This window comes from Furipterus horrens, unplaced genomic scaffold (genome assembly GCF_987537825.1).
Source record: "Furipterus horrens unplaced genomic scaffold, mFurHor1.1.pri manual_scaffold_2, whole genome shotgun sequence".
NCBI lineage: Eukaryota > Metazoa > Chordata > Mammalia > Chiroptera > Furipteridae > Furipterus > Furipterus horrens.
Genome location: NW_028327172.1, coordinates 195,691,127 through 195,714,247, shown reverse-complemented (window position 1 = coordinate 195,714,247; position 23,121 = coordinate 195,691,127). Strand labels below are relative to the sequence as shown.

Here is a 23,121-nt window from a genome sequence, read left to right as displayed (position 1 = left end):
TGTACCGCTCACAAGCAGGGATGCTGGGCTGTTTCAGAGAAATCCTTGGTACCAAAGACCATCACCTAGGATGGAATTTACAGGACTGTCTTCTTGTTCAGCCCCACTCCCTCCGTCAAGCCCAAGCACTCATTTATGCTCCTGTGGGACTCATTTCATGATGACTTTTCATAAGGAGCATCTAAGAGGGATGTGCCCCAGGCCCCAAAAGTCCATCTCACATATGGCTTATTCATAAAATAACAACAGCAAACTAAGGAAGAGGATGGACAACCATGGCAAAGATGTAGCTTCTGCCCTTTTCTATGTGTTCTAGATATTCCAGTGATGTGGGCCATGGCTTTTTTCTATGACAACAATGTTTTGCCTGGGACAAAAATTTGCTCAATTTGGTAGCCTTGACTGCGTTAATGGATGTCAGACCTGCTTCATGATTGATGAGATATGTGGCAATCATTTGTTAAGACACCAAAGAAGAGTCAGCAAAAAATCAGTCATAGAATATTAGAATTACACAGGTCTTAAAAGATCAGCCAATCAAAGTATTTCATAGATGCTTCCATTGTAGTAAATGATCCGGCAGCCGGTGTTGGAGTACCTCCAATAGCAGTGAATCCATCTTTCAAAGCAGTTAGTTTGATCTGGAACACTCTCATTTTTCTCTTGTTTTGGTTTGAAACTATCTCACTGAGCCCTGTCTGCTACTCCTTATTCATCGTGTATTTAGTAACCTTTGCCAAAACAAAGGCAGGTTTCACCATGTGTCCCACTCCTGACTCATTCGTCTTGATGCTGCCTTTCTTCCTCAAACTGATTTCATCCTCGTGTGTGCTATGGGTTAGGCACAAAACCTGGCCCTTCTTTTCTCTGCCGTGGGTCCGTGCGTAGCATCAGTTATCTCTGATCTGTTACCAATAAATCCCATAACCTCATCCCCTCGCCTGCCTTGATCTTCATCAGCTCCTGGATTTCCAAACGTCTTTAAGGCATTTCTGGGACAGCCTTTCAAACCTCTACTATTATGAATTAAGTAGAATCTTGCCTCCCAGAACAGCTCCCCTCCGCAAGGACCACAGTTTGTTTATAGTACTACCATTTTCTAGTCTTCCAGATTGAAAGTTTACTTTCTTAATTCTTTACTTTGATATACAGGCAGTTTTCATTATTTATAGATTCCATGTTTGTCAATTCATCCACTCACTAAAACTTACTTGCAACCCCCCCAATCAACACACATGGGGCTTTCGCGGTCATCTGTGGACATGTGTGGAGGCGAAAAATTTGAGTTGCCCGACGTGCACAGTTCTTGAGGTTGAACAAGGTGATGGTACTGTGCCTTCTTGTTTCAGTTCTCTTGCTGTGAACCAGGGTTGTTTTTTCCTAGTCTGTTTAGTGCCCCATTTGTCATATTTTTTTTTTCTTGGTGACTATGTGGTGTAAAATGACCCCAAAGTCCAATGTCCCTGAGCACAAGAGGGCTGTGACGTGCATCAGGGAGAAAGTGTGCTAGATAAGCTTTGTTCAGGCATGACTGACAGTGCTGTTGGCCAGTGTTAATGAATCAACGGTGTATTTTGAACTAGGTGTCTTTAAGCAGAACACACATGAAACAAGGTTTTATATCAGTCCGTTGACAAAATGGTGACCAGAGGCCTTCCAGAATCTAACCATGTATTTCTTTGAGGAGCAATGCTTCAGAATTCACTAATTCTGTGTTCACAACAACTTTATAGAACATAACTACTGCCAATAATGAGAATCAGCTATAATTTCAGACTTAGAGAAAATGGCAAAAACAGTAAAAATTTGTGTATACCATTCACATAGATTTCCCAGATGTTACCTTTTTGCCCTAATTGCTTTATCCATCTATGTTATATGTGTTTGTATATACACACATAAAATTCCAACATATATGTCTATCCTTTGCACCTAAATGTTTTTATATATATTTAGCAAATAAGGACATTGTCTTCTATAACCACAATACAGTTATCAAAATCAGAAGGCCAGCATGAATTCACTATTACCTAATCTGAAGATGTTAGGACTTACCAGTTGCCCCAGTAACACTGGATCCCATGTTGCATTCAGCTCTCCTGTCTCTCCAGCCATCTTTTAAGTCAGTACATTTCTTTAGTAGTTGACTTTAACGTTTTTAAGTGTACATCCGTTATTTTGTAGAATGTCTTCAGTGTGGTCTGATGTTTCTTCATGGTTCAGCTTATACGATGCTTTTTTGGTAGGAATAAAAGTGATGTGTTCTCCTTAGCACATTTTATCAGGAGGAAAACAATGTTGATTTGTTCCATTTCTGGTAATGCTAATTGATCGCTTGGGTAAGATGATGTCTGCCAGACTTCTCCGCTACAAAATTATTATTGATGTCCTCCAGCCAGAGACCTGCCCCAGGAATACTGCCGTGGCTGACCAAAGCTGGGCTGGTGGGCTCACTGCGACGGGGCAGGACATGCATTGTGAGGAACTGTGCATCATCTCAGTCGTGACTGGTCACAGTCAGGTTTGGACTCACGTTCCGTCATTTGGGGGAGAAGTGTGGCTTTGTTCTAGAGGATTGCTGTCAGAAAATAGACAGTTTCATTATTGATTATGCTCATAATTTGTATCTAAGAGGCAAAAGGAATGGAGCAAAGCTAAACCTGTATTTGATGAAGAAGGAACAGTTACGCATGTCGACCTTCTGGTGAGAAGTCAGCTACTAATTGTATTGTTCCCTGTGGGTGATGAGTTGTTTTTCTCTCTTGTTCATTTGGTTTCAACTGTTTGACTCTGTGTCTAAGTGTGGGTCTCTTAGTGTTTATCTTACATGGGTTCTTTGAAAATTTTGAATTAGATTTTTCTTTTTAATTTTTAAAAAATGTTAAAGAGAGGGAGAGACTTATTGATGTTCAGGAGAGAAGCATCAGCTGGCTGCCTTCTGTACGTGCCCCAGCTGGGGACTGAACCTGCAACCTAGGCGTGTGCCCTGACTGAGAATCAAACCGGTGACCTTTTGGGTTGCCGGTTGACACCAGCCTGAGCCACACCGGCCAGGGATAAACATTCTGATTTTTCAGGTTAATGTTTTCCATTAGATTTGAAACAGTTGGAAGTTATTTCTTTAAAATATCGTATTTTCCCTCCTTTCTCTATTGCTTATCTTGCTGGGGTTCCCTTTACACATGTATCACTGCAATTACTGTTGTCCCACAGGTTTCTGGAACCTTGTTCATTTTTCTTTCATCTTTAAATATAGTGATCTTAAGTTCTTTGAATATACTTATAACAGGTGTTTTGGAGTCTTTGTCAACTGAATCCAATATATGAACTCACTCAGGGACCCCTTATCTCTCCTAAATAGATGTCACATTTTTCTGTTTCTTTGTATCTATATCACAATTTTATGTGAAAGTGGACATTTTAAGGTAATACATTGTAACAAATCTAGAGTCTGCTTTTTACCTCAGAGTGCTATTTTTTAATTTGTTTCTTTGTGGTTTTTTTTTTTTGTTGTTGTTGTTGTTGTTGTTTTGGTTTGTTTAGTGACTTGCTTGGACCAAATCTGTGGAATTAGTTTCCTACTGTGTGGGCTGCTGATGTCTCTGCCCAGTTATTTATTTGATGATGATGAGGATGATGATGATGATGACCATGATGACCATGATGATGATGCCTGGCTTCCTAGGAGTCACCCACTTATCTGCATAGCTTGGTGTTGTCCGGGATTTGTCAGAATTTCTTTTCAAATACAGTGCCTCAAGCCAGCCAGGCCTCCACTCTCTGCCAGTCGGTTTGTGTGGGTCGGGGAACAAATGTGGAGTTTAGTCAGTGTTTAAATCTGTCACAGCTTTTACTTTCCGCTAAGCCTCCTCGTGTTTCCACTACCCATGGATCAATACACAGTCTCAAAGTCAGCCAGGAATATGTGGATATTTGATAGTTTTTTAAGTGTCTCTTGTGTTTGTGGGTAGCCTTCCCATCAGCCAGGAATTTGCTTGTGGGTAGCCTTCCCATCAGCCAGGAATTTGCGGAGAGCTTGTCAAGGCCCTTGATGACTCTTTATTTCCTTGATCTCCTTATGAAATATGGATGAAGCCACAGGCTAGCTGAGCCACTAGACCTCCCCATTTGCCTACTGAGACCACTACTGCTACTAACAGCACCGATGGGCAGGGAGATTCCCACACTCACCTCTAATCAAGTAAGTCCTCTCTGGTAATGAAGTTGTCGATGTTCACAGCTTGACCTTCTCTAAGATGGGGGTGGGTAGTGTGATGAGGGGGGATGGGAGAAGGCCAGGCAGGAATCCCATAGCACTCCACTGTTCTTAACTAAAATTCGGTTGTTTTTCATTAATAATTACTTCCTGATTTGGTTTAGGCCTTTGGTCCTTGGTTGGTTAACATTGCATTTAAATGCTTATTTTGACAATTTTGTCCAGTTTTATTATTGCTTATTGGGAAGAGGGTCTGCTAAGCTCTTGACTGTGTCATACCCTGTCATATATTTTGTAACATCACTCCAGACCCACACATGACTGTTAATGCTGTTAACATAGACTATTATTTGAAAATGATATTGGACTTTGATTTATATTAGCTTTATGGAGACAAATTACTTCTTTAGTTGGATTAATGTTTTCATTATAATAGCATCTTCTTATTCATTCCTTTATTGAGTTCTAACTGTGTTCTGGGGTCTCCTCTAATTTTTGTGATGTAAAGATGTATAAAAAAGTCTCTGCCTTCCATGAATCCACAGGTCTAATGAAGGAAACAAAATAAAATTATAATAGAGTGTAGTACATGATGTTATATAGGGGTGCAGAGTGCTGGGGGGTCATCCAGAGAAGGTATATGTGTCCTGACTAGTGCGAGTTCATATGCTGCCTTTTGTTACCGAGCAAACCAGGGTTCATTCACATGGTGCATTGGTGTATGACCCAATAATTAGTGTTGAGGAAAACAGGTCTTTATTTACAATATTCCAAGCCGGGTGTGGGAGGGGCTTGGAGCACGTTCACTCAGTGCCCTCTTCTCCCACAGGACCCTTGCTTCCCAAAAGGCTATAAATCAAAACCAAGCCCAGTACTTCCCCATCTCCTTGTCTTCCAGCTCTCTCCTTCAGAACCTAAGGTATGTTCTCTTCAGCCTTTGTATAATAGTCCAGGAAAAGCATGTGCCATTTTACACTGCATCATGGTGAAGTCCAGGAAAGGCACAAGTCCTGAGAGGGTGTCCTGTCCATATGTCCCAAGTTCCAAGAGTCCAGATAGAGTCCGGGTAGGCAAGGCAGAGTCCTTGGCGGCGTCAGAGTCAGCTAGAGTGGGCACAAGCAAAGCAGCAGCATGCCGACTCTCTTACTAGCCCAGGCTGCATGGTTGAGTCCTGACTGCAAACTGCATAGCTGCTTGCTGCTTCCCACATGGCTGCTACAGCACGCTCTTCCATCATGGCACTTCCCACGTGGCTGCTATAGCGCGCTCCTACATCATGGCACTTCCCACGTGGCTGCTATAGCGCGCTCCTCCATCATGGCACTTCCCACGTGGCTGCTTCAACACGCTCCTCCATCATGGCACTTCCCACGTGGCTGCTATAGCGCGCTCCTACATCATGGCACTTCCCACGTGGCTGCTACAGCACGCTCCTCCATCATGGCACTTCCCACGTGGCTGCTACAGCACGCTCCTCCATCATGGCACTTCCCACGTGGCTGCTACAGCGCGCTCCTACATCATGGCACTTCCCACGTGGCTGCTACGACACACTCCTCCATCATGGCACTTCCCACCTGGCTGCTATAGCGCGCTCCTACATCATGGCACTTCCCACGTGGCTGCTACGACACACTCCTACGTCATGGCACTTCCCACGTGGCTGCTACAGCACGCTCCTCCGTCATGGCACTTCCCACGTGGCTGCTACAGCACGCTCCTCCGTCATGGCACTTCCCACGTGGCTGCTACAGCACGCTCCTCCAAAGTGCTCCCCCAACAAGCTCCTTCTCTCAAAGCTGCCTGCCCTTCCTTTTAAATCCTGAAAATCACTACACTTTTTGCCCTGGGGTGGTAGCACAGCTATTACCTAGCTACCAGCTTGCCATAAATATGCAAAGTACCTTAAAAGCTGTATTATTTCCTTCCCCTACCCCCAAACCATGGGTTGTGAGGCAGATCTGTACCCTGTTACATTTTGATGGGGACTCAGAAGGGTGGGAGTCTGCCACACAAAGGGAATGCAATAGATAGGGAATTCTGAACATGGAAAGTAGTATGTTTTGAGACATGGTTCAGGTTTAACTCATATCTGAAAAATACTCGAGGGTGGTAGGTACATAGTGAAGAGCAGTGGAAGATGGATCTTGGCTAGGGAGACATATTTACATCTGGTGGACATTCTGGCCTTCATCCTCAAGTCCACCAGATACCAACCAGCATCTTCAGTGAGCAAATTAGTTTTTGCTTTTGTTTTGTCTGCAATGAGGAGGAACAGAAAGCTGGTCAATCAAATAAGAGACTTTTGGAGTCTCAGGGTTGAGAGACAATGACTACAGAAATAGAGTGGCCATTGATTTCCCAGTCAAGGCACATGACTAGGTTGCACGTCAGGTCCCCAGTTGGGGGCGCGAGTGAGAAGCAACCACACAGTGATGTTTCTCTCCCTCTCTTTCTCCTTTCCCCCTCTCTACAAATAAATAAACAAACAAACAAATAAATTATTATTAAAAAAAAAGAAATAGAGTGGCCAGGTTTCAAAGATGTTGAGCATAACATTGACAGGATTTGGTGAAATAAGGAAGGGTGACTGTGGCTAGTTGGGCACAGAGGACTTAGAGGGCTCTTAGAGAGAGAGGAGACAGCCTCTGGGAGGCCACCAAAGAAGAAACAGCCCAAACAATAAAAGCCGGATAGATGTCCAGATGAGCGACTGGCCTAGCAGACCAGGTAAAGAGGGAGCATCCAGACAAGAGCAAAGGTACAGAACCCGGAAGACCAGGCTGCAGCAACAGTTGTAAGCAGATGGTGTGTGGTGGATCCAAAATAGATTTTCTGAGCTGCCAAGAAGGACAAGACTTCATCTGTTGTTCATGGCCTAAACTTCGGGTGAGGAAAGGGCAGTAAGAGGTTCCAGTCCTACACGATCATTTTGGCACCCTTATTTTTAATAGCAATTTGTAACTAATCTAAACCGTTCTTGAAGTAGGTAATGGTATTGATTAACAGCCCTCCCCGTGCCCCAACTAATGTTCTTCCTGTGGGAAGCTCACATACTGCACAGACACCTTCATTAACTCTGAAATCATTGAGGAATTATTTAGAAAGCAACACCTTAAAAACCTAACAGTGGTGCCAAAGTGTTAATGTACCTTCTCGCAAAGCATTAAGGAGCTAGGCAGATGCAAGTGCATGCACTGCCTATGTATAAAGAGTAAGTGATGACACACTCTGATCCACACTTGTTTAAGAGGTCCCTTTTTATGTGTGACATTCTGTGACTTAATTTTTCCTGTTCATGACATTCTCATGTTTTCTAACTGCCAGGATCCGGATTTGCTGTCAGTATGAATCAGGCTTTTTTATCTAATGAAGCCAGCTTATCTGTCACCCATCATAATTAATCCATTCTATCTTAATTACTGTTCTATTTCCAGAGCCAATCATTCTTTATTAAAAATGCAAGGGAAAGTCTGAGTCATTTTTGTAATATTAATAACACAGAATGCCTTTCAGGTACGTGCAGAGGCTCTCTTCACATTCTTCACAAAGGTTCACAGAAACCAGAAAAGAAATCAGTGTTTCAGTTTTTTCACTTACCTCATGAAACCACCTTTCTAAACCCCGTGGCTTTATTTCCCAGAATTCACTTAGTCTTGATTCTCTAGCTATCCAATGACACACCGAAATGAAGGCAGGCTGTCTCTTTCTGGAGGTAACGAAAGGGAAGCACTGCCTCGCTCATCTTTGTCACGGGTGCCTGTGTGAGGTTTCTCATGCACTCATTCCTCAATTGAGCTCGACTGATCATGGGGGCACGGCGGTGAATAAGACAAAAGAAGGTTCTGACTCCCTTTGAGCTCATATTGCGGTGGGGGAGACAGATAGTAAACAAATGCCAATAATAGTGACGAGTCATGTGCAGAGAATTTAAAGAAGGTGATGTGAGAGTCCCCGGTGCTGTAGATGGAGGACGCAGAAGGGCTCTCTGAGGAGGTGACATTCAAGCTGACACTTGAATGGCAGGAGATGCCATCCAGTGATCACAGGACTCAGTGTTGCAGGAGGATGTCACAGCTAGAGCAAAGGCCACGGGTGAGAATGGAATCTGGAACCACGTGAGCGCCAGTCTGGAGTGATGCGAACTGGGAACGTGGTAAGAGATGCACTTGGAGAGGGAGGGCATTCAAGGCGGGAGTGTGGATTTCATTTCCAGTTTCCTGAAGAGCTGCTGGAGGTGTTAAACCACATAGTGCTGTGATTTGATCTGATCTACATATTCTAAATATTCTCCATGTGTAGAGTGGGCCGAAGGGGGCAGGTATGGCAACAGGGAGATAGAGCCCCGCTGGGGGATGAGTTTGGCTTGCATGAGGGGTGCGGAGATTCGGAATTTGTTTAGAGATAGATGGAGAGAGACAACTCGTAGATGGGTTACTGGCTGTTGAAGGGTGTATTATAGAAAACTATGAGCCCCTTAAGGATAACCCAGGGTATTTTGTTTCATCAATATTAGGACTCCAACACCTCTTAGCCAATCTCTGAAGTGAGATTGCATAGTTGCATATTTTCCATGGTTAGAGCAAACTATGACACATGACTCTTTAGATTCAAATCTAAAATCTAACTTAGTAGTCATGTGACCTCAGGTAAGTCTCTTCTCTCCTCTATTTTTTACTTTCCTCTTACGAAAATTAAGGAATAGAAATTTTACCTATATTGTAGGGTATTTTTTCAGAAGTAACTAAGAAAATCCACATAGAAATACTTAGCACACAACTACACTGTAGTAAGTGCTCAGTAAATGCTAGTGATTTGGTACTGTATTCCTGACTTGGCCTCCTTGCTATTGCACAGTTTTTAGTTGTAAGACGTACAATAAAAATGTTAAGCAACATACAATTTCTGCTCCTTGTTTCACCTTTTTTTATGTATTATTTTCATACTTTTTGAAAGACTATCGTAACAGTAATCCTGGCTTAATAGATCCCCAACTTCCACATCTGATCATATTTGTTTATTTTTAAAGTAAAATATTTTGTTGTTTTGTGTTTAAACATCTGAAGCCTTTTAGAGAGAGTGTTTGAATACTGTCAGCTTTATTGTAAAGTTAGTGTTTTCAATACTTAAAATGGGGTGAGGGAGGACCAGAGTCTGATTCTAAGATTGTGTAAATTATATAAAATTATAAAAGCTTCATATACTGTGTTCACCAGTGCCATGACAGCCTGTGGGCGCTGCTGAAATGTACCTCTTCTAAATGTGGGCTACCTGCTTTCCTTCAGACTTAGGTCCAGGTGGGATCTACTGTGGGAAGAGACGCTATTCTTTTGGATCACAGGGTAATTCTAGAAGCCCTTGTATTGAATCTTCGGTTCCCATGTAAACACTGGTTCCTGTCACTCTGTGAGGCTGCAGCTGCATTTCAGACTCTGGAGATTGCTTATTTACATCTCAAACTAGGCTTCTGAACAGCAGGAAGGTAGAGCAGGTCAGCACAGCATATGGTTGAATTTGCATGGACAGATGTGCTTGAGAATAATAACAAAATTCTTTTAAATTGGTTCCTTAGTTATGCCTGTAGTAGGCTGGGATTGAGGCATATTGAGCAAATGGTACTTTTCATGAGGCAACACATTAACCTAATTTTTAAAAGCTCTGTTTCTCATCTTTCACTGAAGATTGTTGGGCAGCAGCCTCTCTTCTTACAGTGTCATTGTTGACACAGAACATCATCTCCCACAGGTGGCTTTGGAGTCCCTTTCTGTGCAAAACACTCAACATCAAGTATACACATAGTCCATGGTTCTCTTGTTGCTTGTTGCATGTTTTGATGACATGAAAATAAATATTTTATTTCAAAGCTTTTATATGGTGTGGCAGCTGTAACAGAAGTCCCTAAGCCCAGGCCAGGAGATGTTACTCTGTTAAACCGCTAGCCAACTGAATGTACAGTGCGTGGAATCTGCTAGTTTGGGGTGTTGGCTCCCACAGTTTGCCTCTCCTAATCATTGTGCTGATTGCATGGATGCTGTACGAAATTTTGTAAAAGTCATAGTATTTTTAAGACTGTAGGAAATGGTGGTAAAGTCTGGATTTCTGGAAGTCAAGAACTAAATTAATGTGTGTGTGTGTCTGCATGTGTTGAAACTTATACTTATCGGGGCTAAAACTCCCGATAAGTCTACAGTTTTTCCTTCTACCTTGTCCAAAGACAGTGGAGTCATGAATAGTTCAAAGCTCTGTGTGAGACTCTTTGTGGACATAACACAAGAATCAACCATGAATTTTCAGCTCTGCCAGCACACCCAAAAGTGACCAGAGGGCTCCCATCCATCCTGCAGGCTTCTTGCACGTGCCAGGTGGGGGATCTCTGCTCCCCCTGCTCCGTTAAGGCCAGGTCTCCCCTGTGAGCAAAAAAAGGAAAAAAGAGGAAAAACTCATGGAGGCAGGCAGCAGTGTGATGTTTGCCAGAGGAAGGTGGAGAAGGGATACAAGGGGGATGAATGTTGATGGATGGAGACTTGAGTTGGGGTGGGGAGCACACAACACAGTGAACAGATGATGTACTGTAGAACTGTGCCCCTGAAACCTGCATACTTTTGTTAACAATGTCACCATCATAAAGTCAATAAAAAGAAAAAAAAGAGCTGGTCTCCCCCCACCCAGTAAAATATCCCATTATTTTAAAATGCAGCACCCCAACTTGATTATACTAATGTTAATGTTTATTTATAAGTTTTTGTTTTTTTTCCAGAAGTATATATATGTGTACATAACTCACTTCCTATGTGTTTTTTTCCTACCACAGACACGGGGGCAGAAAGACAGGCACTAAGAGAAAATGTGTATCCTAAATTGAGAGAATTCTGCAGAGAAAATTATGGATTAGAATTTCAGGTAAGTCTGATATTTATTTTATTTTTAAGTATGTCAGCTGAATAACTAATATTTGTGTTTGTTTCTTGTCACAACTTGGGTGCTATACAGGACACATTGTAAGCCCCGAAGAATGTCGTTCCTGTAAGAGTGGGTAAAAAGAAACACTGGGAAATCGAGATAAAATATGTAGTCATTTTTCATGTTTTGCACTTTTATGCTGCTTCTTGGAGCCTGCCTGTTATTGGCTAGTCTTTTTCTTTGAACTATGTTTATTTGCTTTTTTGACAATTTCTACTATTACCAAAAAAAAATGAAGGTTGTTGAGCACCTGTCTTTAAGCCATGGGCTCTAAAAATTGCACCTGAAAATTGAGACCAGCTTTCTCAGAGGTATTTCCTTTTAGCAGTCTAGCCAGTCCTCACCTTCTTTCTTGCCTTTTACTTTTATTCATATTGCAGAATGTCCTTTTTCCTGAGCATTTCAGGGATTTACCATTTATCAAAAAAAAAGAAAAAAAAAGTATAAACCTTTCAAGAGAGAGTAACTGTGCATGCCATTGCTAATCTTTAGAAAACCATAGTAGACACCATTGATTTTGCCAACTCATAGAAAAACACTTGAAAATGTGGATGCATCTTGGACATCCAAAAATTAAGAAAATAAACGGCTCCTGCAACAGATAACATTTAGACAGAATATTTTCAACTTCATTTACAATGGAAATCCTAATTCTCCAGTGCTATATCTTAACTATAGATTTACATTGTTAAGTGAGGAATATGCAGTAGGAGGTTGTGGTGTAAGAGTATAAAGTGCACCACTGTTAGTGGCAGAACATTCCACCCTTCATTCGTGTCCTCCTAGATACATGTTTTACCTTGGTATACCTCATGATGCCTTCCAATATGATGCATAAAATAATAGTCTCAAATGACTTCAGTCTCGATGCATTGTGTCAGTCAGCAGCAGGACAGTGACATGCATATTGAATAGTTACTCATAAGGTACCATTTGCTTGATAACTTAGAAACCTAAATTAAATTTCTTGTTGTGAATTTAGCATTACCTTCTTCAAGGAATCTAGTTCTACAGATAACAGGGCCTCAACTGTTAACAAAAATGTTGATTTGGAAGATCCCCAAAGACTTAGACAACTTGGGGACTCAGTTACTAGAGAGAAAGAAATGTGCTCAAGCGTATTAATCCCATCTTTGAGGGAGTTTGGGTTTGTATCATTTTTGTCAATAGAGGGAAGAAGTCTCTGAACTACAGAACAGCTTCCATAAAACATGATATCGATTCAGATTAGCTGAGAAGAAAAATAGAGAAGTTTTCTGAATGAGAGATAGGCACAGGAGAAGACAGATTAAGCCAACAGAAAACTATAGCAAGCAAGGTACATAGACTAAATTGATGGGATGGATCATTCTAGGCAGGTTCAGTGAATCAGTTGATGAGATGCTGGGCAGCAGTAAAAATAGCAGTGAGCAAAGCAGACATGGAACTGAGCTGTCTACTGCAGGTGACTTAACCTGCCAGTCCTTTTGTTTGGTGTCTCCAATGGGGGTGGTGACAGCGTACCGTACGGGTCTGAGGTTGTGTTTAGAATAAAATATGCAAGGTTACATTTGCTTTCCAGCTTAACAGGAGCTCAAATAATATAATAACTGAACATTTTAAGAATATGCTTTTTGGTATGGTCTATTCTGGCTGGTTTGGCTCAGTGGATTGAGAGTCGGCCTGCGAGCTAAGTGTCGCTGGTTCAATCTTCCAGTCAGGGCACATCAGAGAAGGAAAACTCTGATTCCAAAAAACCTCCGCTGCCTTGCAGCATACCTCTTCAGGGGAAAGGCTAAGGGAGTAAACCCCGACAGAAAATCCGGAGCCGGAGTCCCTAAGGCGGTTTGACGTTGTAGTCAACACCGGCAACTCCTGCGGCGCACCTGAAGCCAAGCTGTATTGACTCCGTCTTTCCCTTGGATCCTTCAGCTGCGAAGAGAGGGGGGGTCTGCTGCATGGGCAACAGCAGACCCTCCATATCACCCTGCCCAGGCTCTGTAGCTTCAGCTTCACTGGAGAGGACACTCCAGCGTCATCGCAAGATGTCGATTCAACACGGGAGGAGACAGATACCATGTCACTCCCGAGTCGGACTGCACAGCCATTCTCGGTGGTGCAGATAGACTCTTAAGAAGCTACACCATCGTCTCTCGAGACGGACGGCTGCCGACGATTCTGGTAGGTTGATTATAGATTTCCATGAAGATATGTTTTCTAGAGAGACAGTTCCTTTTTCAACTGCAACAAAATATGGTGCCAGAAACTTCATCAGAAAACCACTTTACCCATACGGTAGTCTGGATTCTACCCTGGGTTGTGCTGTGAACCCAGGAGAAATGAATTTCCTAGAGTTGCTCAAGCATCCCAGTCTATTTTATGCCTCTTGCCTTTTGCTAATGTTGTTCTCTCCACCTGTAATGTATATTTTTCACTCTGCTTCTTCCGCTGCATCACCTCTGGAGTCCTACTTATTCCTAAAACTCTTTCTATCTGATCTTAAGTCATGCCCTCTCCTCTTTGCCCACTTCCCTTCAGCTACATGCCCTCCCTCTGGCTCCTTGAACACCTCCAGCCTGTTTGCATTTAAGGATTTTGCCCTGCATGTTCTCTCACTGTAGCAATGGCTCACCTCCTCATCTTCTTATTGTTCTTCAGGTCTCCACTAAAATGTTACTTCTGTAATGACCCAATCCAAAGTAACCACTTAGACACTCTTTTACATCGCCCTATTTTAGTTCTTTGCATTGCAGGTGTCGATACTGGGTATTTTTCTCGTTCATGTATTGGCTTGCTTATTGGCTTTCTCCCTGTAGAATGTCAGTTCCACAAGAACAGGGACTTGTGTCTACCTCCATGACAGCTATATTTCTGGTCCTAGAATAGTTCCTGTCACATAGGAAAACTCCATAAGGATGTGTTGAATGAATAAGTGAATGCCTGCATAAGCGTGTTAATGAAGAAAGTCTCAGCCCAAATATTACTTGCTTAGGGAAGCTTTCTCTGATCCCCCACCTCCCCCAGGATGTGCCTTGTATTGTTCTCTTTGCCCCCCTAAAATCCTATGCATAACTCCCAACCATTCATCAAGAATGATTCAAGACATATTTGTTGATGACCCTTGACCACATGCCAGTCAAAATTCTATGTATTGGGGGATACAAGAGCAAATCAATATTGTTGCATGAGGCAGACAATAATTGATAAATTCTGTTGGTAATAGATGCTTTTCATTCAGTAAACGTTTCTGAGAACAGTAAAGCAGGATAAGGGGGGGGGCAAGAAACGCCCAGTAGTCAAAGGCTCACTAACAAAACAACCTTTGAGCAGAGTTCTGCAGGAGGTGATGGAGCAAGTCACAGAGACATCTAGGGAGGAAGGTGTTAGGTGCAGGCAATCAGGGTCTGAGATGGGAGCGTGTTTAGAGTATTCTAGCAGCAGTAAAGAAGCCAAGTGTAGTGGCGTAAGGGAAATAATTGCAGGAGTTTGATGTCGACATCAAAGTCAGATCATATGGCATCTTATGGGACCAAGATATAGGACTTAGAATTTTACTGAATAAGAAAGAAAAGAGTGACATTATACACTTAAGACATTCACTCAAGCTCTGTGAGGAGACTAGAGTGGGAGAGGGGGAAATGGTAGAAGCAGAAAAATGATTCGAGTAAGAAATGATTATGGCATTGATTCAAGTGAGCAGTGGAGCTAATGAGGCATCTGGTTAGGTAAACTTTTTCATCACCTGTCTGTAAGATCTGAAAGTTCTCAGGACTGGGATTGTGTCTTATTCATCTTATCCCAATGATTAGTCATATATCTGGCACATAGTTAAGTTTATATTAAACAAAAGTTAAATTTATGTTAAACAAAATAGATAGGATATGGAGTTACATTTTAATCAAAGTCTTATACTTTTTATCTATATGCCTGTGTGGAAGGCTATTTTCTAGTCTTTTATTTTTTCATTTAAACTGAGATATTTAATGAAAATGCTCCAGACTCTCTGATTATGTGAACTTCAGTTCTGTGTGTAATATATGTAAGTGGATTGCTCAGAGATGGAAAAAACTGCATGGAAGGACTGTCAACCCCACTCAGAGCAGAGAACACACGTGGCTTCAGAAAAAGACGGTGTTTAAATTATGTTCTTTGCTTTGCCAGTGTTCAGCACTGGCTATATGGAGAAGCGAATTAGAAAGGAAGGACCAAGAGAAGAAATTGGGAAGAATAAAGACATTGTGGCAAAAGCAGGTAGTTCAAGACCCGCTGAATAAAGGGCTTGTATTTATATCCACAGGTGCCGTCCATTCTTTGTTTCAGGTGTTTCCTCTCCCTTCTCACTGATGAGACCTGGCCTAACCCTCGTGGCTTCAAAAATTGGACAAACAAAACGTATCTTAACTGAACTTGTTTCCTGCTTACCCCACCCAGTAGGGTGCAAATACTTGAGAAAGAGACTAGGTCTCATTTATATTCAGTCCCCAGGCCTGGGAGAGTGTTTGATGTTTTTCAGGTTTTGTGAGAGTGTGGTAAGCAGAACTGCCTACACCATTGCCCTCCTTGATTTTTATTTTTACTTTTTTTTAATTTTTTAAAATCCTCGCCCAAGGACATTTTTTCATTGCTTTTAGAAAGAGAGGAAGGAAGAGAGAGAAACACTGATGTACGAGAGAAGCATCCATCGGTTGCCTTGTGTACACATCTAGACCAGGGATCGTACATGCCCAGACCGGGGATCAAACATGCAACCTAGGCATATGCCCTGACTGGGAATTGAACATGCAACCTTTTGGGTCCAGGACAATGCTCCAACCAACTGAGCCACACTGGCCAGGGCAGCGTGAGTTTTTCTATGCACCACCACCAGAATAATTTCACTTAAATGTCATGTCCTCTACTCCTTTGCTTAAAAGTTTTTACTAGCTCCCAGCTGCCTATGGGGTCCCTCTTTAATATGACCCAGCTGTCTCTCCAGCTTCATCTCCCACTCTTCCCAACATAAACACTCCATTCTCAGCCTGTCCTCGGAGCACATCATGCTGCTGGCTCATTTCTGACTTGAAAATCACATTCACTGTATCTCTTTCAGTTCTCCCCTCTTCTCAAAAATACCCTTTCTTCTCCACCTTGTCCTCTAAACTCCTGCTCAAGGCCTAGCTTTCCTAAGAAGTCTTTTTGGACTCCCAAATAGCTCCCCTTCCTACTCCGATTGCTTATAAACCCAGCCCACCCAGCCTCCATTGGCTTCTGAGCCCTCTACCACCCCCACTGGCCCCATGAACCCCCTACCAGCCCCCACTGACCACCTGAGCACCCTATCCAGCCTCCACTGGCTCCCTAAACCCCCAGTAAACCTGCTTATGGCAGAGACTTTTAATGGGGTTCTTGACCGATCTGAGCACTAGGATGCCTCCATTTTGAAAGCAATTTTCATTTGAGTCCAGCCACTCAACTTAGTGTCATTCCTTAAGAATACCTTCTGATGCCAACTTCTTTAGTGAGCATCTAGCAATGTGTCACTTCATCTTAGTCACCAAAGGTCATAAACCTGTTCCTTTAACATCCAGTACATCCCAAAGACCGGCGGGTTCTGCCTCCCTAAATATTTCTCAAGTCTGTCCCATCTGTTCAAATCTGTGTTCTTACCATCTTGACTGTTACAAGAGACACTGGGCTGATCTGTTCACCTCCACCTCTTCCTTCTTCTCTCCAAAATCAACCTCTACCCACCTTGACCACGTGGTCCATCTGCCATAACATGGCTGCAGCGGGGTTTCTGAAGCGCACGTCTGGCTGTGTCATCTCCAGGAAGCAGTCTGTATTCCCTAGCACACCATGCGAGGTCTCATCTGTCATCTCCCCACAGGCAGACTGATTTAGGCTTTCGGAACTGCATTCAGTTTTCCAAGCATGTTCTGTCTTTTCCCTGAGTCTTAACACTCACCTTGTCCTCTCTATGGGGTGCCCTTAAGTTGTCCACCATGCAAATGACTAGAAAACATTCTACGCGTTCTTTAGTAAACAGTGAACTTCCTACTTTAAGATTCTGTAGTGTTTTGTTCCTAGTATTTAATAGTATTTGTCATATTGTTTTTAATTACCTTTATTTTTAATCATATTTTATTGATTATGTTATTACAGTTGTCCCAGTTTTTCCCCTTTTGCCCCCTCCACCCAGCACCCCCAACTTCCAAAGGCAATCTCCACATCATTGTTCATATCAGTGGGTCATATGTGTAAGTTCTTCGGCCACTCCATTTCCTATGCTGTACTTTACATCCCCATGGCTATTCTGTAACTACCTATTTGTACTTCTTAATCTCCTCACCTCCTCACTCATTCCCCCACACCCCTCTCCCATCTGGCAACCAACAACTCACACTCTGTATCCATGATCCTGCCTCTGTTCTTGTTTGCTTAGTTTGTTTTTTAGATTCAATTTTTGTTGTTAGATATGTATTTATTGCCATTTTATTGTACATAGTTTTGAGCTTCTTTTTCTTAAATAAGTCCCTTTAACATTTTATATAATAATGGTTTGGTGATGATAGACTTCTTTAGTTTTTTCTTGTCTGGGAAGCTCTTTATCTGCCCTTCAATTCTAAGTGATAGCTTTGCTGGGTAGAGCAATCTTTTTTTTTTCTTCTTAAGTATATTTTATTGATTATATTGTTACAATAGTTCCAATTTTTTCCCCTTTGCTCCCCTCCGCCCAGCACCCCCCTCCCCCAGCTATTCCCCTCCCCCAAGTCCATGCCCATGGGTTGTACACACAAGCTCTCCGGCTTCACCCTTTCACATATTCTTCTTCTTTTTTTTAAATTAATTAATTAATTATTTTAACAATAAAAAATAATGGGTAGAACAATCTTGGCTGTAGGTCACTGCTTTTCATGACTTTGAATATTTCTTGCCAATCCTTTCTAGCCTGCAAAGTCTCTTTCGAGAAATCAGCTGACAGTCTTATGGGAATGCCCCTATAGGTAACTAACTGCTTTTCTTTTGCTGCTTTTAAGATTCTCTGTTTAACCTTTAGCATTTTAATTATGGTGTGTCTTGCAGTGGGCCTCTTTGCATCCATCTTGTTTAGGACTCTCTGTGCTTCCTGGACTTGAATGTCTTTTTCCTTTGCCAAATTAAGGAAGTTTTCTTTCATTATTTTTTTAAAATAGATTTCCAGTTTCTTGCTCTTCCTCTTCTCCTTCTGGCACCCCTATGATGCAAACGTTGGAACACTTGAAGTTGTCTCAGAGATTGCTTATACTATCCTTGTTTTATTTTGGATTTTTTTTTCTTGTTGTTCTGATTGGTTGTTTTTCGCTTCCTTATGTTCCAAATCATTGATTTGATTCTAGGCTTCATCTGCTCTACTCTTGTTTTCCTGTAAATTGCTCTTTATTTCAATTAGTTTATTCTTCATTTCTGATTGGATCTTTTTTATGCTGTTGATTCTAAATTCCTTGAGCATCTTTATAACCAGTGTTACAAACTCTGCATCTGATAGATTGATGATCTCCATTTTGTTTAATTCTTTTTCAGGAGTTTTTATCTGTTCTTTCATTTGGGCCATGTTTCTTTGTCTCCTTGTTTGGGAGGCTGATTTTCTGTGTTTGTTTCTATGTATTAGGTAGAACTGCTTTGACTCCGTGTTTTGGTAGTGTGGCTTAATGTAGTAGGTGTCCTGTCGGGTCCACTGACACAACCTCCCCTATCACCCAAGCTGGGTACTCGAGTTATGCCCTTCATATGAACTGAGTACCTCTTGTAGTTGAGCCTTGATTACTTTTGGCAGATTAATGGGAGGGGTTTACCCAGGCCAGTCAGCTGCAAGGACTGGCTATGACCACTGACCACCAACCCTCACCCTCCATGGAGGATCGCCTGTGCAGGGGCAGGATGATGGTGCTCTAATGTGGTCTGTAGCTGTCCACTAGGTATACAGGCCCTGGGCCAACATCAGCTCCCACCTGTGTTCTGCCCAAGGCCACCCTGCATGAGCTATAAAACAATCTGAGAAAGCTGCTACTTATGCTGGGCTTGGGGACTCCCAGGCTGTGAATCTAGGCTGGCTGCTGCTAGTGCCAGGCCAGGAGCCACTTAGCAAGAGGTTTTGGGACTGGGGACTCACAAGACTGGCTGTTGCTTATTTGAGAGGATTTAGGAAGTTGTGAAGCATGAGCCAAGACCAGCCATTTATATGGAAAAACCACTGTTAAAAGCTTGGGTGGGCCCATAGTTCGGTGGGATGGCATCTCAAGGTATCTCCAGGATAGGGCGAGCAGTGTGAGCCAGGTTGAATGAGTCTCAGACATGGCACTCTCTGCCAGTTCTTTGGTTCTGTGGGAGGAGGGTTCAGAAAAGGGACAATGGCCTCTGCCAACCTTTCTGTTTGGGAGAAAGCTGCCCCCCCACCCCAGCTCTTGCCTTGAGGCCAGACACTTCAGTTTCTCCCTGTATGCCACTGGTGCTTTTCAAGCTACTACCCCAGTGCTGGAGCTCAGAAGGAATGAGTCTGAGTAAGTCCATTTGTGAGTTCTTTAAGAGCAACTGCTTGGGACTCTATTAGTTTCTTTCACCGATTCAATTCCCATTGGTTTTTGCAGCCAGAAGTTGTGGGGACTTATCTTCCTGGCACTGGAACCCTGAGGTGAGGGGCCTTGTGTGGGGCTGGAACTCCTCACTCCAGAGATATCCCTCCTGAATTTTTATCCTCCACACCTGGGTGTGGGACTAGCCCATTCCATGTCTCTGCCCTTCCTACCACTCTGGGTAGATGTGCTTTCTTTAATTCTATAGTTGTCAGACTTCATTCAGCTGGATTTTTGACAGTTCTGAGTGATGGTTGTTCTAGATTTTAGCTGTAATTTTAAAGTGGTTAGGTGAGGAAGTGAGTCGTGTTTACCTAGGCCGCCATCTTGACTGGAAGTCAAGTGGGTGCCATTTGTTGTCTTTTTGCAACTTTGCTTAATATAGCTTCTTATAAAAAATCCCCCATATGCCCTTGCACTTAAGTGTGTCAATGTGGCCTCAGAGCAAGGTGTTCTTGCCTTAGCCCTTTTCCTTCTCTCTGACACACAAGGGTGGGGATCCTGGGGGTGTAGGGAAGTTGGAGCGTGGAACCTGCACCTTCTGCCATCAGGAAGACCTTGCAAACCTGCTCTCTGCCTCACAATGACATTGCGATGCCACCCAAAGTCACCCAAGGGACGGGTGCTCATCCTTGACAAAGAGGCCCCCTTTTGTCTGGAATTTGTCCATCTCTCCATCACTTTGAGGTTTCACCTCTCATGTTTCCTTTGGCAGCACAAGTCCACACCTTTCCATCTGGGGTTTTTTCCTCCTTAGACTCCCAGTTAGGGCTGTATCATCTCCTTAACTGGTGTCTATGAGTAGGTGAGCCCATGTCAGCTTCTCCAGCTTTCCTCTCCTCCACTGTGACATGCATATAATTCTCTTTTCTTAATGTTATTCTATCTAAAACAGAACCATCCTTCTTTCCCCTTTTCCCAGCTTCTCACTTGCTACTATTTCCCTGTTCTCCAGACTTTAAAATCTTGGCATATAATTCATTCTTCACCCTTTACAACCTAGATCTAAACTGCCACTGTTCCTTTTGATGTACTTGCCAACGCGTTTCTTACTAGATCACCTTTTCTTGCCATCTCACAAGACTGTCTTCACTCAGGCTTCCTGTTCTTAACAGCTGAGTGACGGTGGCAACCTTTCCCCAAATCTTTAGCCCGGATGTTTTGTGTTCTGGCCCAGACTGTCCACAGATGCTCAAATAATCTTCCATGAACAGTATTTACCACATTTCATTCATTCTAAGACACATGTTCTGTTTTGATTTTTTTACATCTCAGAAATTAGGATTCATCTTACAATGATTGGTGTATCTGTGCCCACTTCGGCAGCACACAGACAAATACACGGTGTGTCGTATGTCATGTGATTGGCAATATTGTACAATATGGGAACAGGCTACAACTGATATTTTAGATGCAATAAATTGTAGCCCATTATGTCATTTATGGGGCCTAGTGGAAACAGCATAACTTTTTGTTAGACTGGGATTCAAATCCCGGGTCTACAAATGACCAATCCTGTGACCTTGGGCAAAGTGCTTGATCTCTGACACACAGTTGACCTATCTGTGAAATGAATGGGACAGTCTTTATTTTCCAGGATTGTTATGAGAATTCAACACATATGGAAAGTACTCGGCCAGAGGATGGATGGAGACTCAGGCAAGAAGCCTATATTCATTTTAGACTACATAAAGGAGCGACATTATTCGTGCACATCAAAGTCATAGGTTACATTAAATTATGTGAGTCTTATATTAGCTTGACCTTACTGAGAGTTACTGAACTGAACAATTACTTAGCCTCACACTGGAGGTTCTTCATTAGTTGTTTCCACCTACTTTTCCTCCCTCGCTTCTTTCTTCGCCCACCACAGCCTTCCTGTTCTAAAAGGAGCCCCGTCTGTCTCTTGCTTTGTATACATTTTTTCCTCCCAACTGTCTGCCTCCTCAGACATTTCAAAATGCATTTTGCCTCCTGGGCTGCCAGAATACATCATTGGCTTTATAGTTGACAGGATATGTTGTGATGCCCTTGGTCTTTTCTCCGCATTGTCAACTAATCGTCCCTTTTCCATTTTCTAATCATCAAATGTGTGCTTCCTTCTAAAGTGAAACGCCTATCTCTCCTTGGATCACACATTGCTTCACTCTGGCCAGCACTTCAATTTGTCTAGCTCACTTCACATTTCGGTTCTGTCTATCACAGCCTGAGCGGGTCTTACCAAGTTAATATTATGTAAAAAAAAATATATTATAAGCATGTGACATCATCTTTCTCCCATCCATGAGCCAGTTTATAAAAGGGTAAGGAGAGAGGAAGATGAATAGAGATGGAAAAAGGGAAGGAAAACATGATGTCATAATTGACCTTCAGTTGCTCCAGTTTAATTGTAAATATCAGCTCACCATTTGTGCAGCGTGGAATGGCTCTTCTGGAATTCTCATGCCTGACTTCCCAAGACAGCGTTGTTGTTCATCCTTTACTTTGTGTGTATAGGAAACTTTCTGCCTAATATTTATCCTAAATATAGAGCAGTGGCATTGTAGGGAGGTCCAGAAATTACTGGAGGAACGGTACTTTGCTGAACGTTTAATTCTGCTAAACTGTGGCTGTCTCGTTACCCCAACACTGAAAATCACCCCATGGGATCAATCCTTTAATACACAGAATGAGGGATCCCATTTGCAGGTGACATTTAAGGTCCCAATTGGATACAATCACCATGAGGCTTTTCTCAAATTCTGAAAACAGGGCTGCCATTTTTTCCCATTCTCATTTTCTTATTTCTTAGAGGAGGGAAAGGAGACCTTTCATCAAGTCTTTGTACAGGGAACAGAGCACTCATTTAAGAGGTTTACTGTGTCAATAATTAGTTATAAACCATTGAAAAGTGACTGAAACTCAGTTTTCTTCTACCTGATGTTCCTTTTCACCTTCCAAAATTAGGATGCTATGACCTTCTCTCTATGTGGGCAGGCCCTGTCACATTTGTGGTACTGTTCTGTCTAGAAGTCCCGCTTACCCTCAAGTTCAGACTCCTTTCTTCCTCTCTGATGTCTATCCACCCTAATTCCCCAGTAGCATGTCCAGGTGCTTGGTCCCATGGGCTTTATTCATTTATTTGCAGACTTTCTTGAGCCTCTACTCTGCACCAGGCAGAGTTGTGGGTGCAGCGGATGCCATGGTGTTGGAAACAAATATGGTTCCTGCCCCCATGGACTTTACAGTCTCCCAGAGAAGACAGTCATAAACAACAGTGACCAGTGGTTTGATTCCCAGTCAGGGCACATGACTAGGTTGCACGTCAGGTCACCAATTTGGGGCGTGACTGAGAGGCAACCACACAGTGATGTTTCTCTCTCTCTCTCTTTCTCCTTT

At 42.7% G+C, this 23,121-nt stretch overlaps 1 protein-coding gene across 1 annotated transcript in view; it reads left to right on the top strand.

Moving 5' to 3' along the window:
* Nucleotides 1–23,121, top strand: part of NWD2 (NACHT and WD repeat domain containing 2) — a 140,874-nt gene that overhangs the window by 47,291 nt on the left and 70,462 nt on the right. The window contains exon 2 of the mRNA XM_090266993.1: nt 11,028–11,116. Coding sequence (XP_090123119.1) covers nt 11,028–11,116 — 89 coding nt within the window. The remainder of the gene's footprint in view (nt 1–11,027; nt 11,117–23,121) is intronic.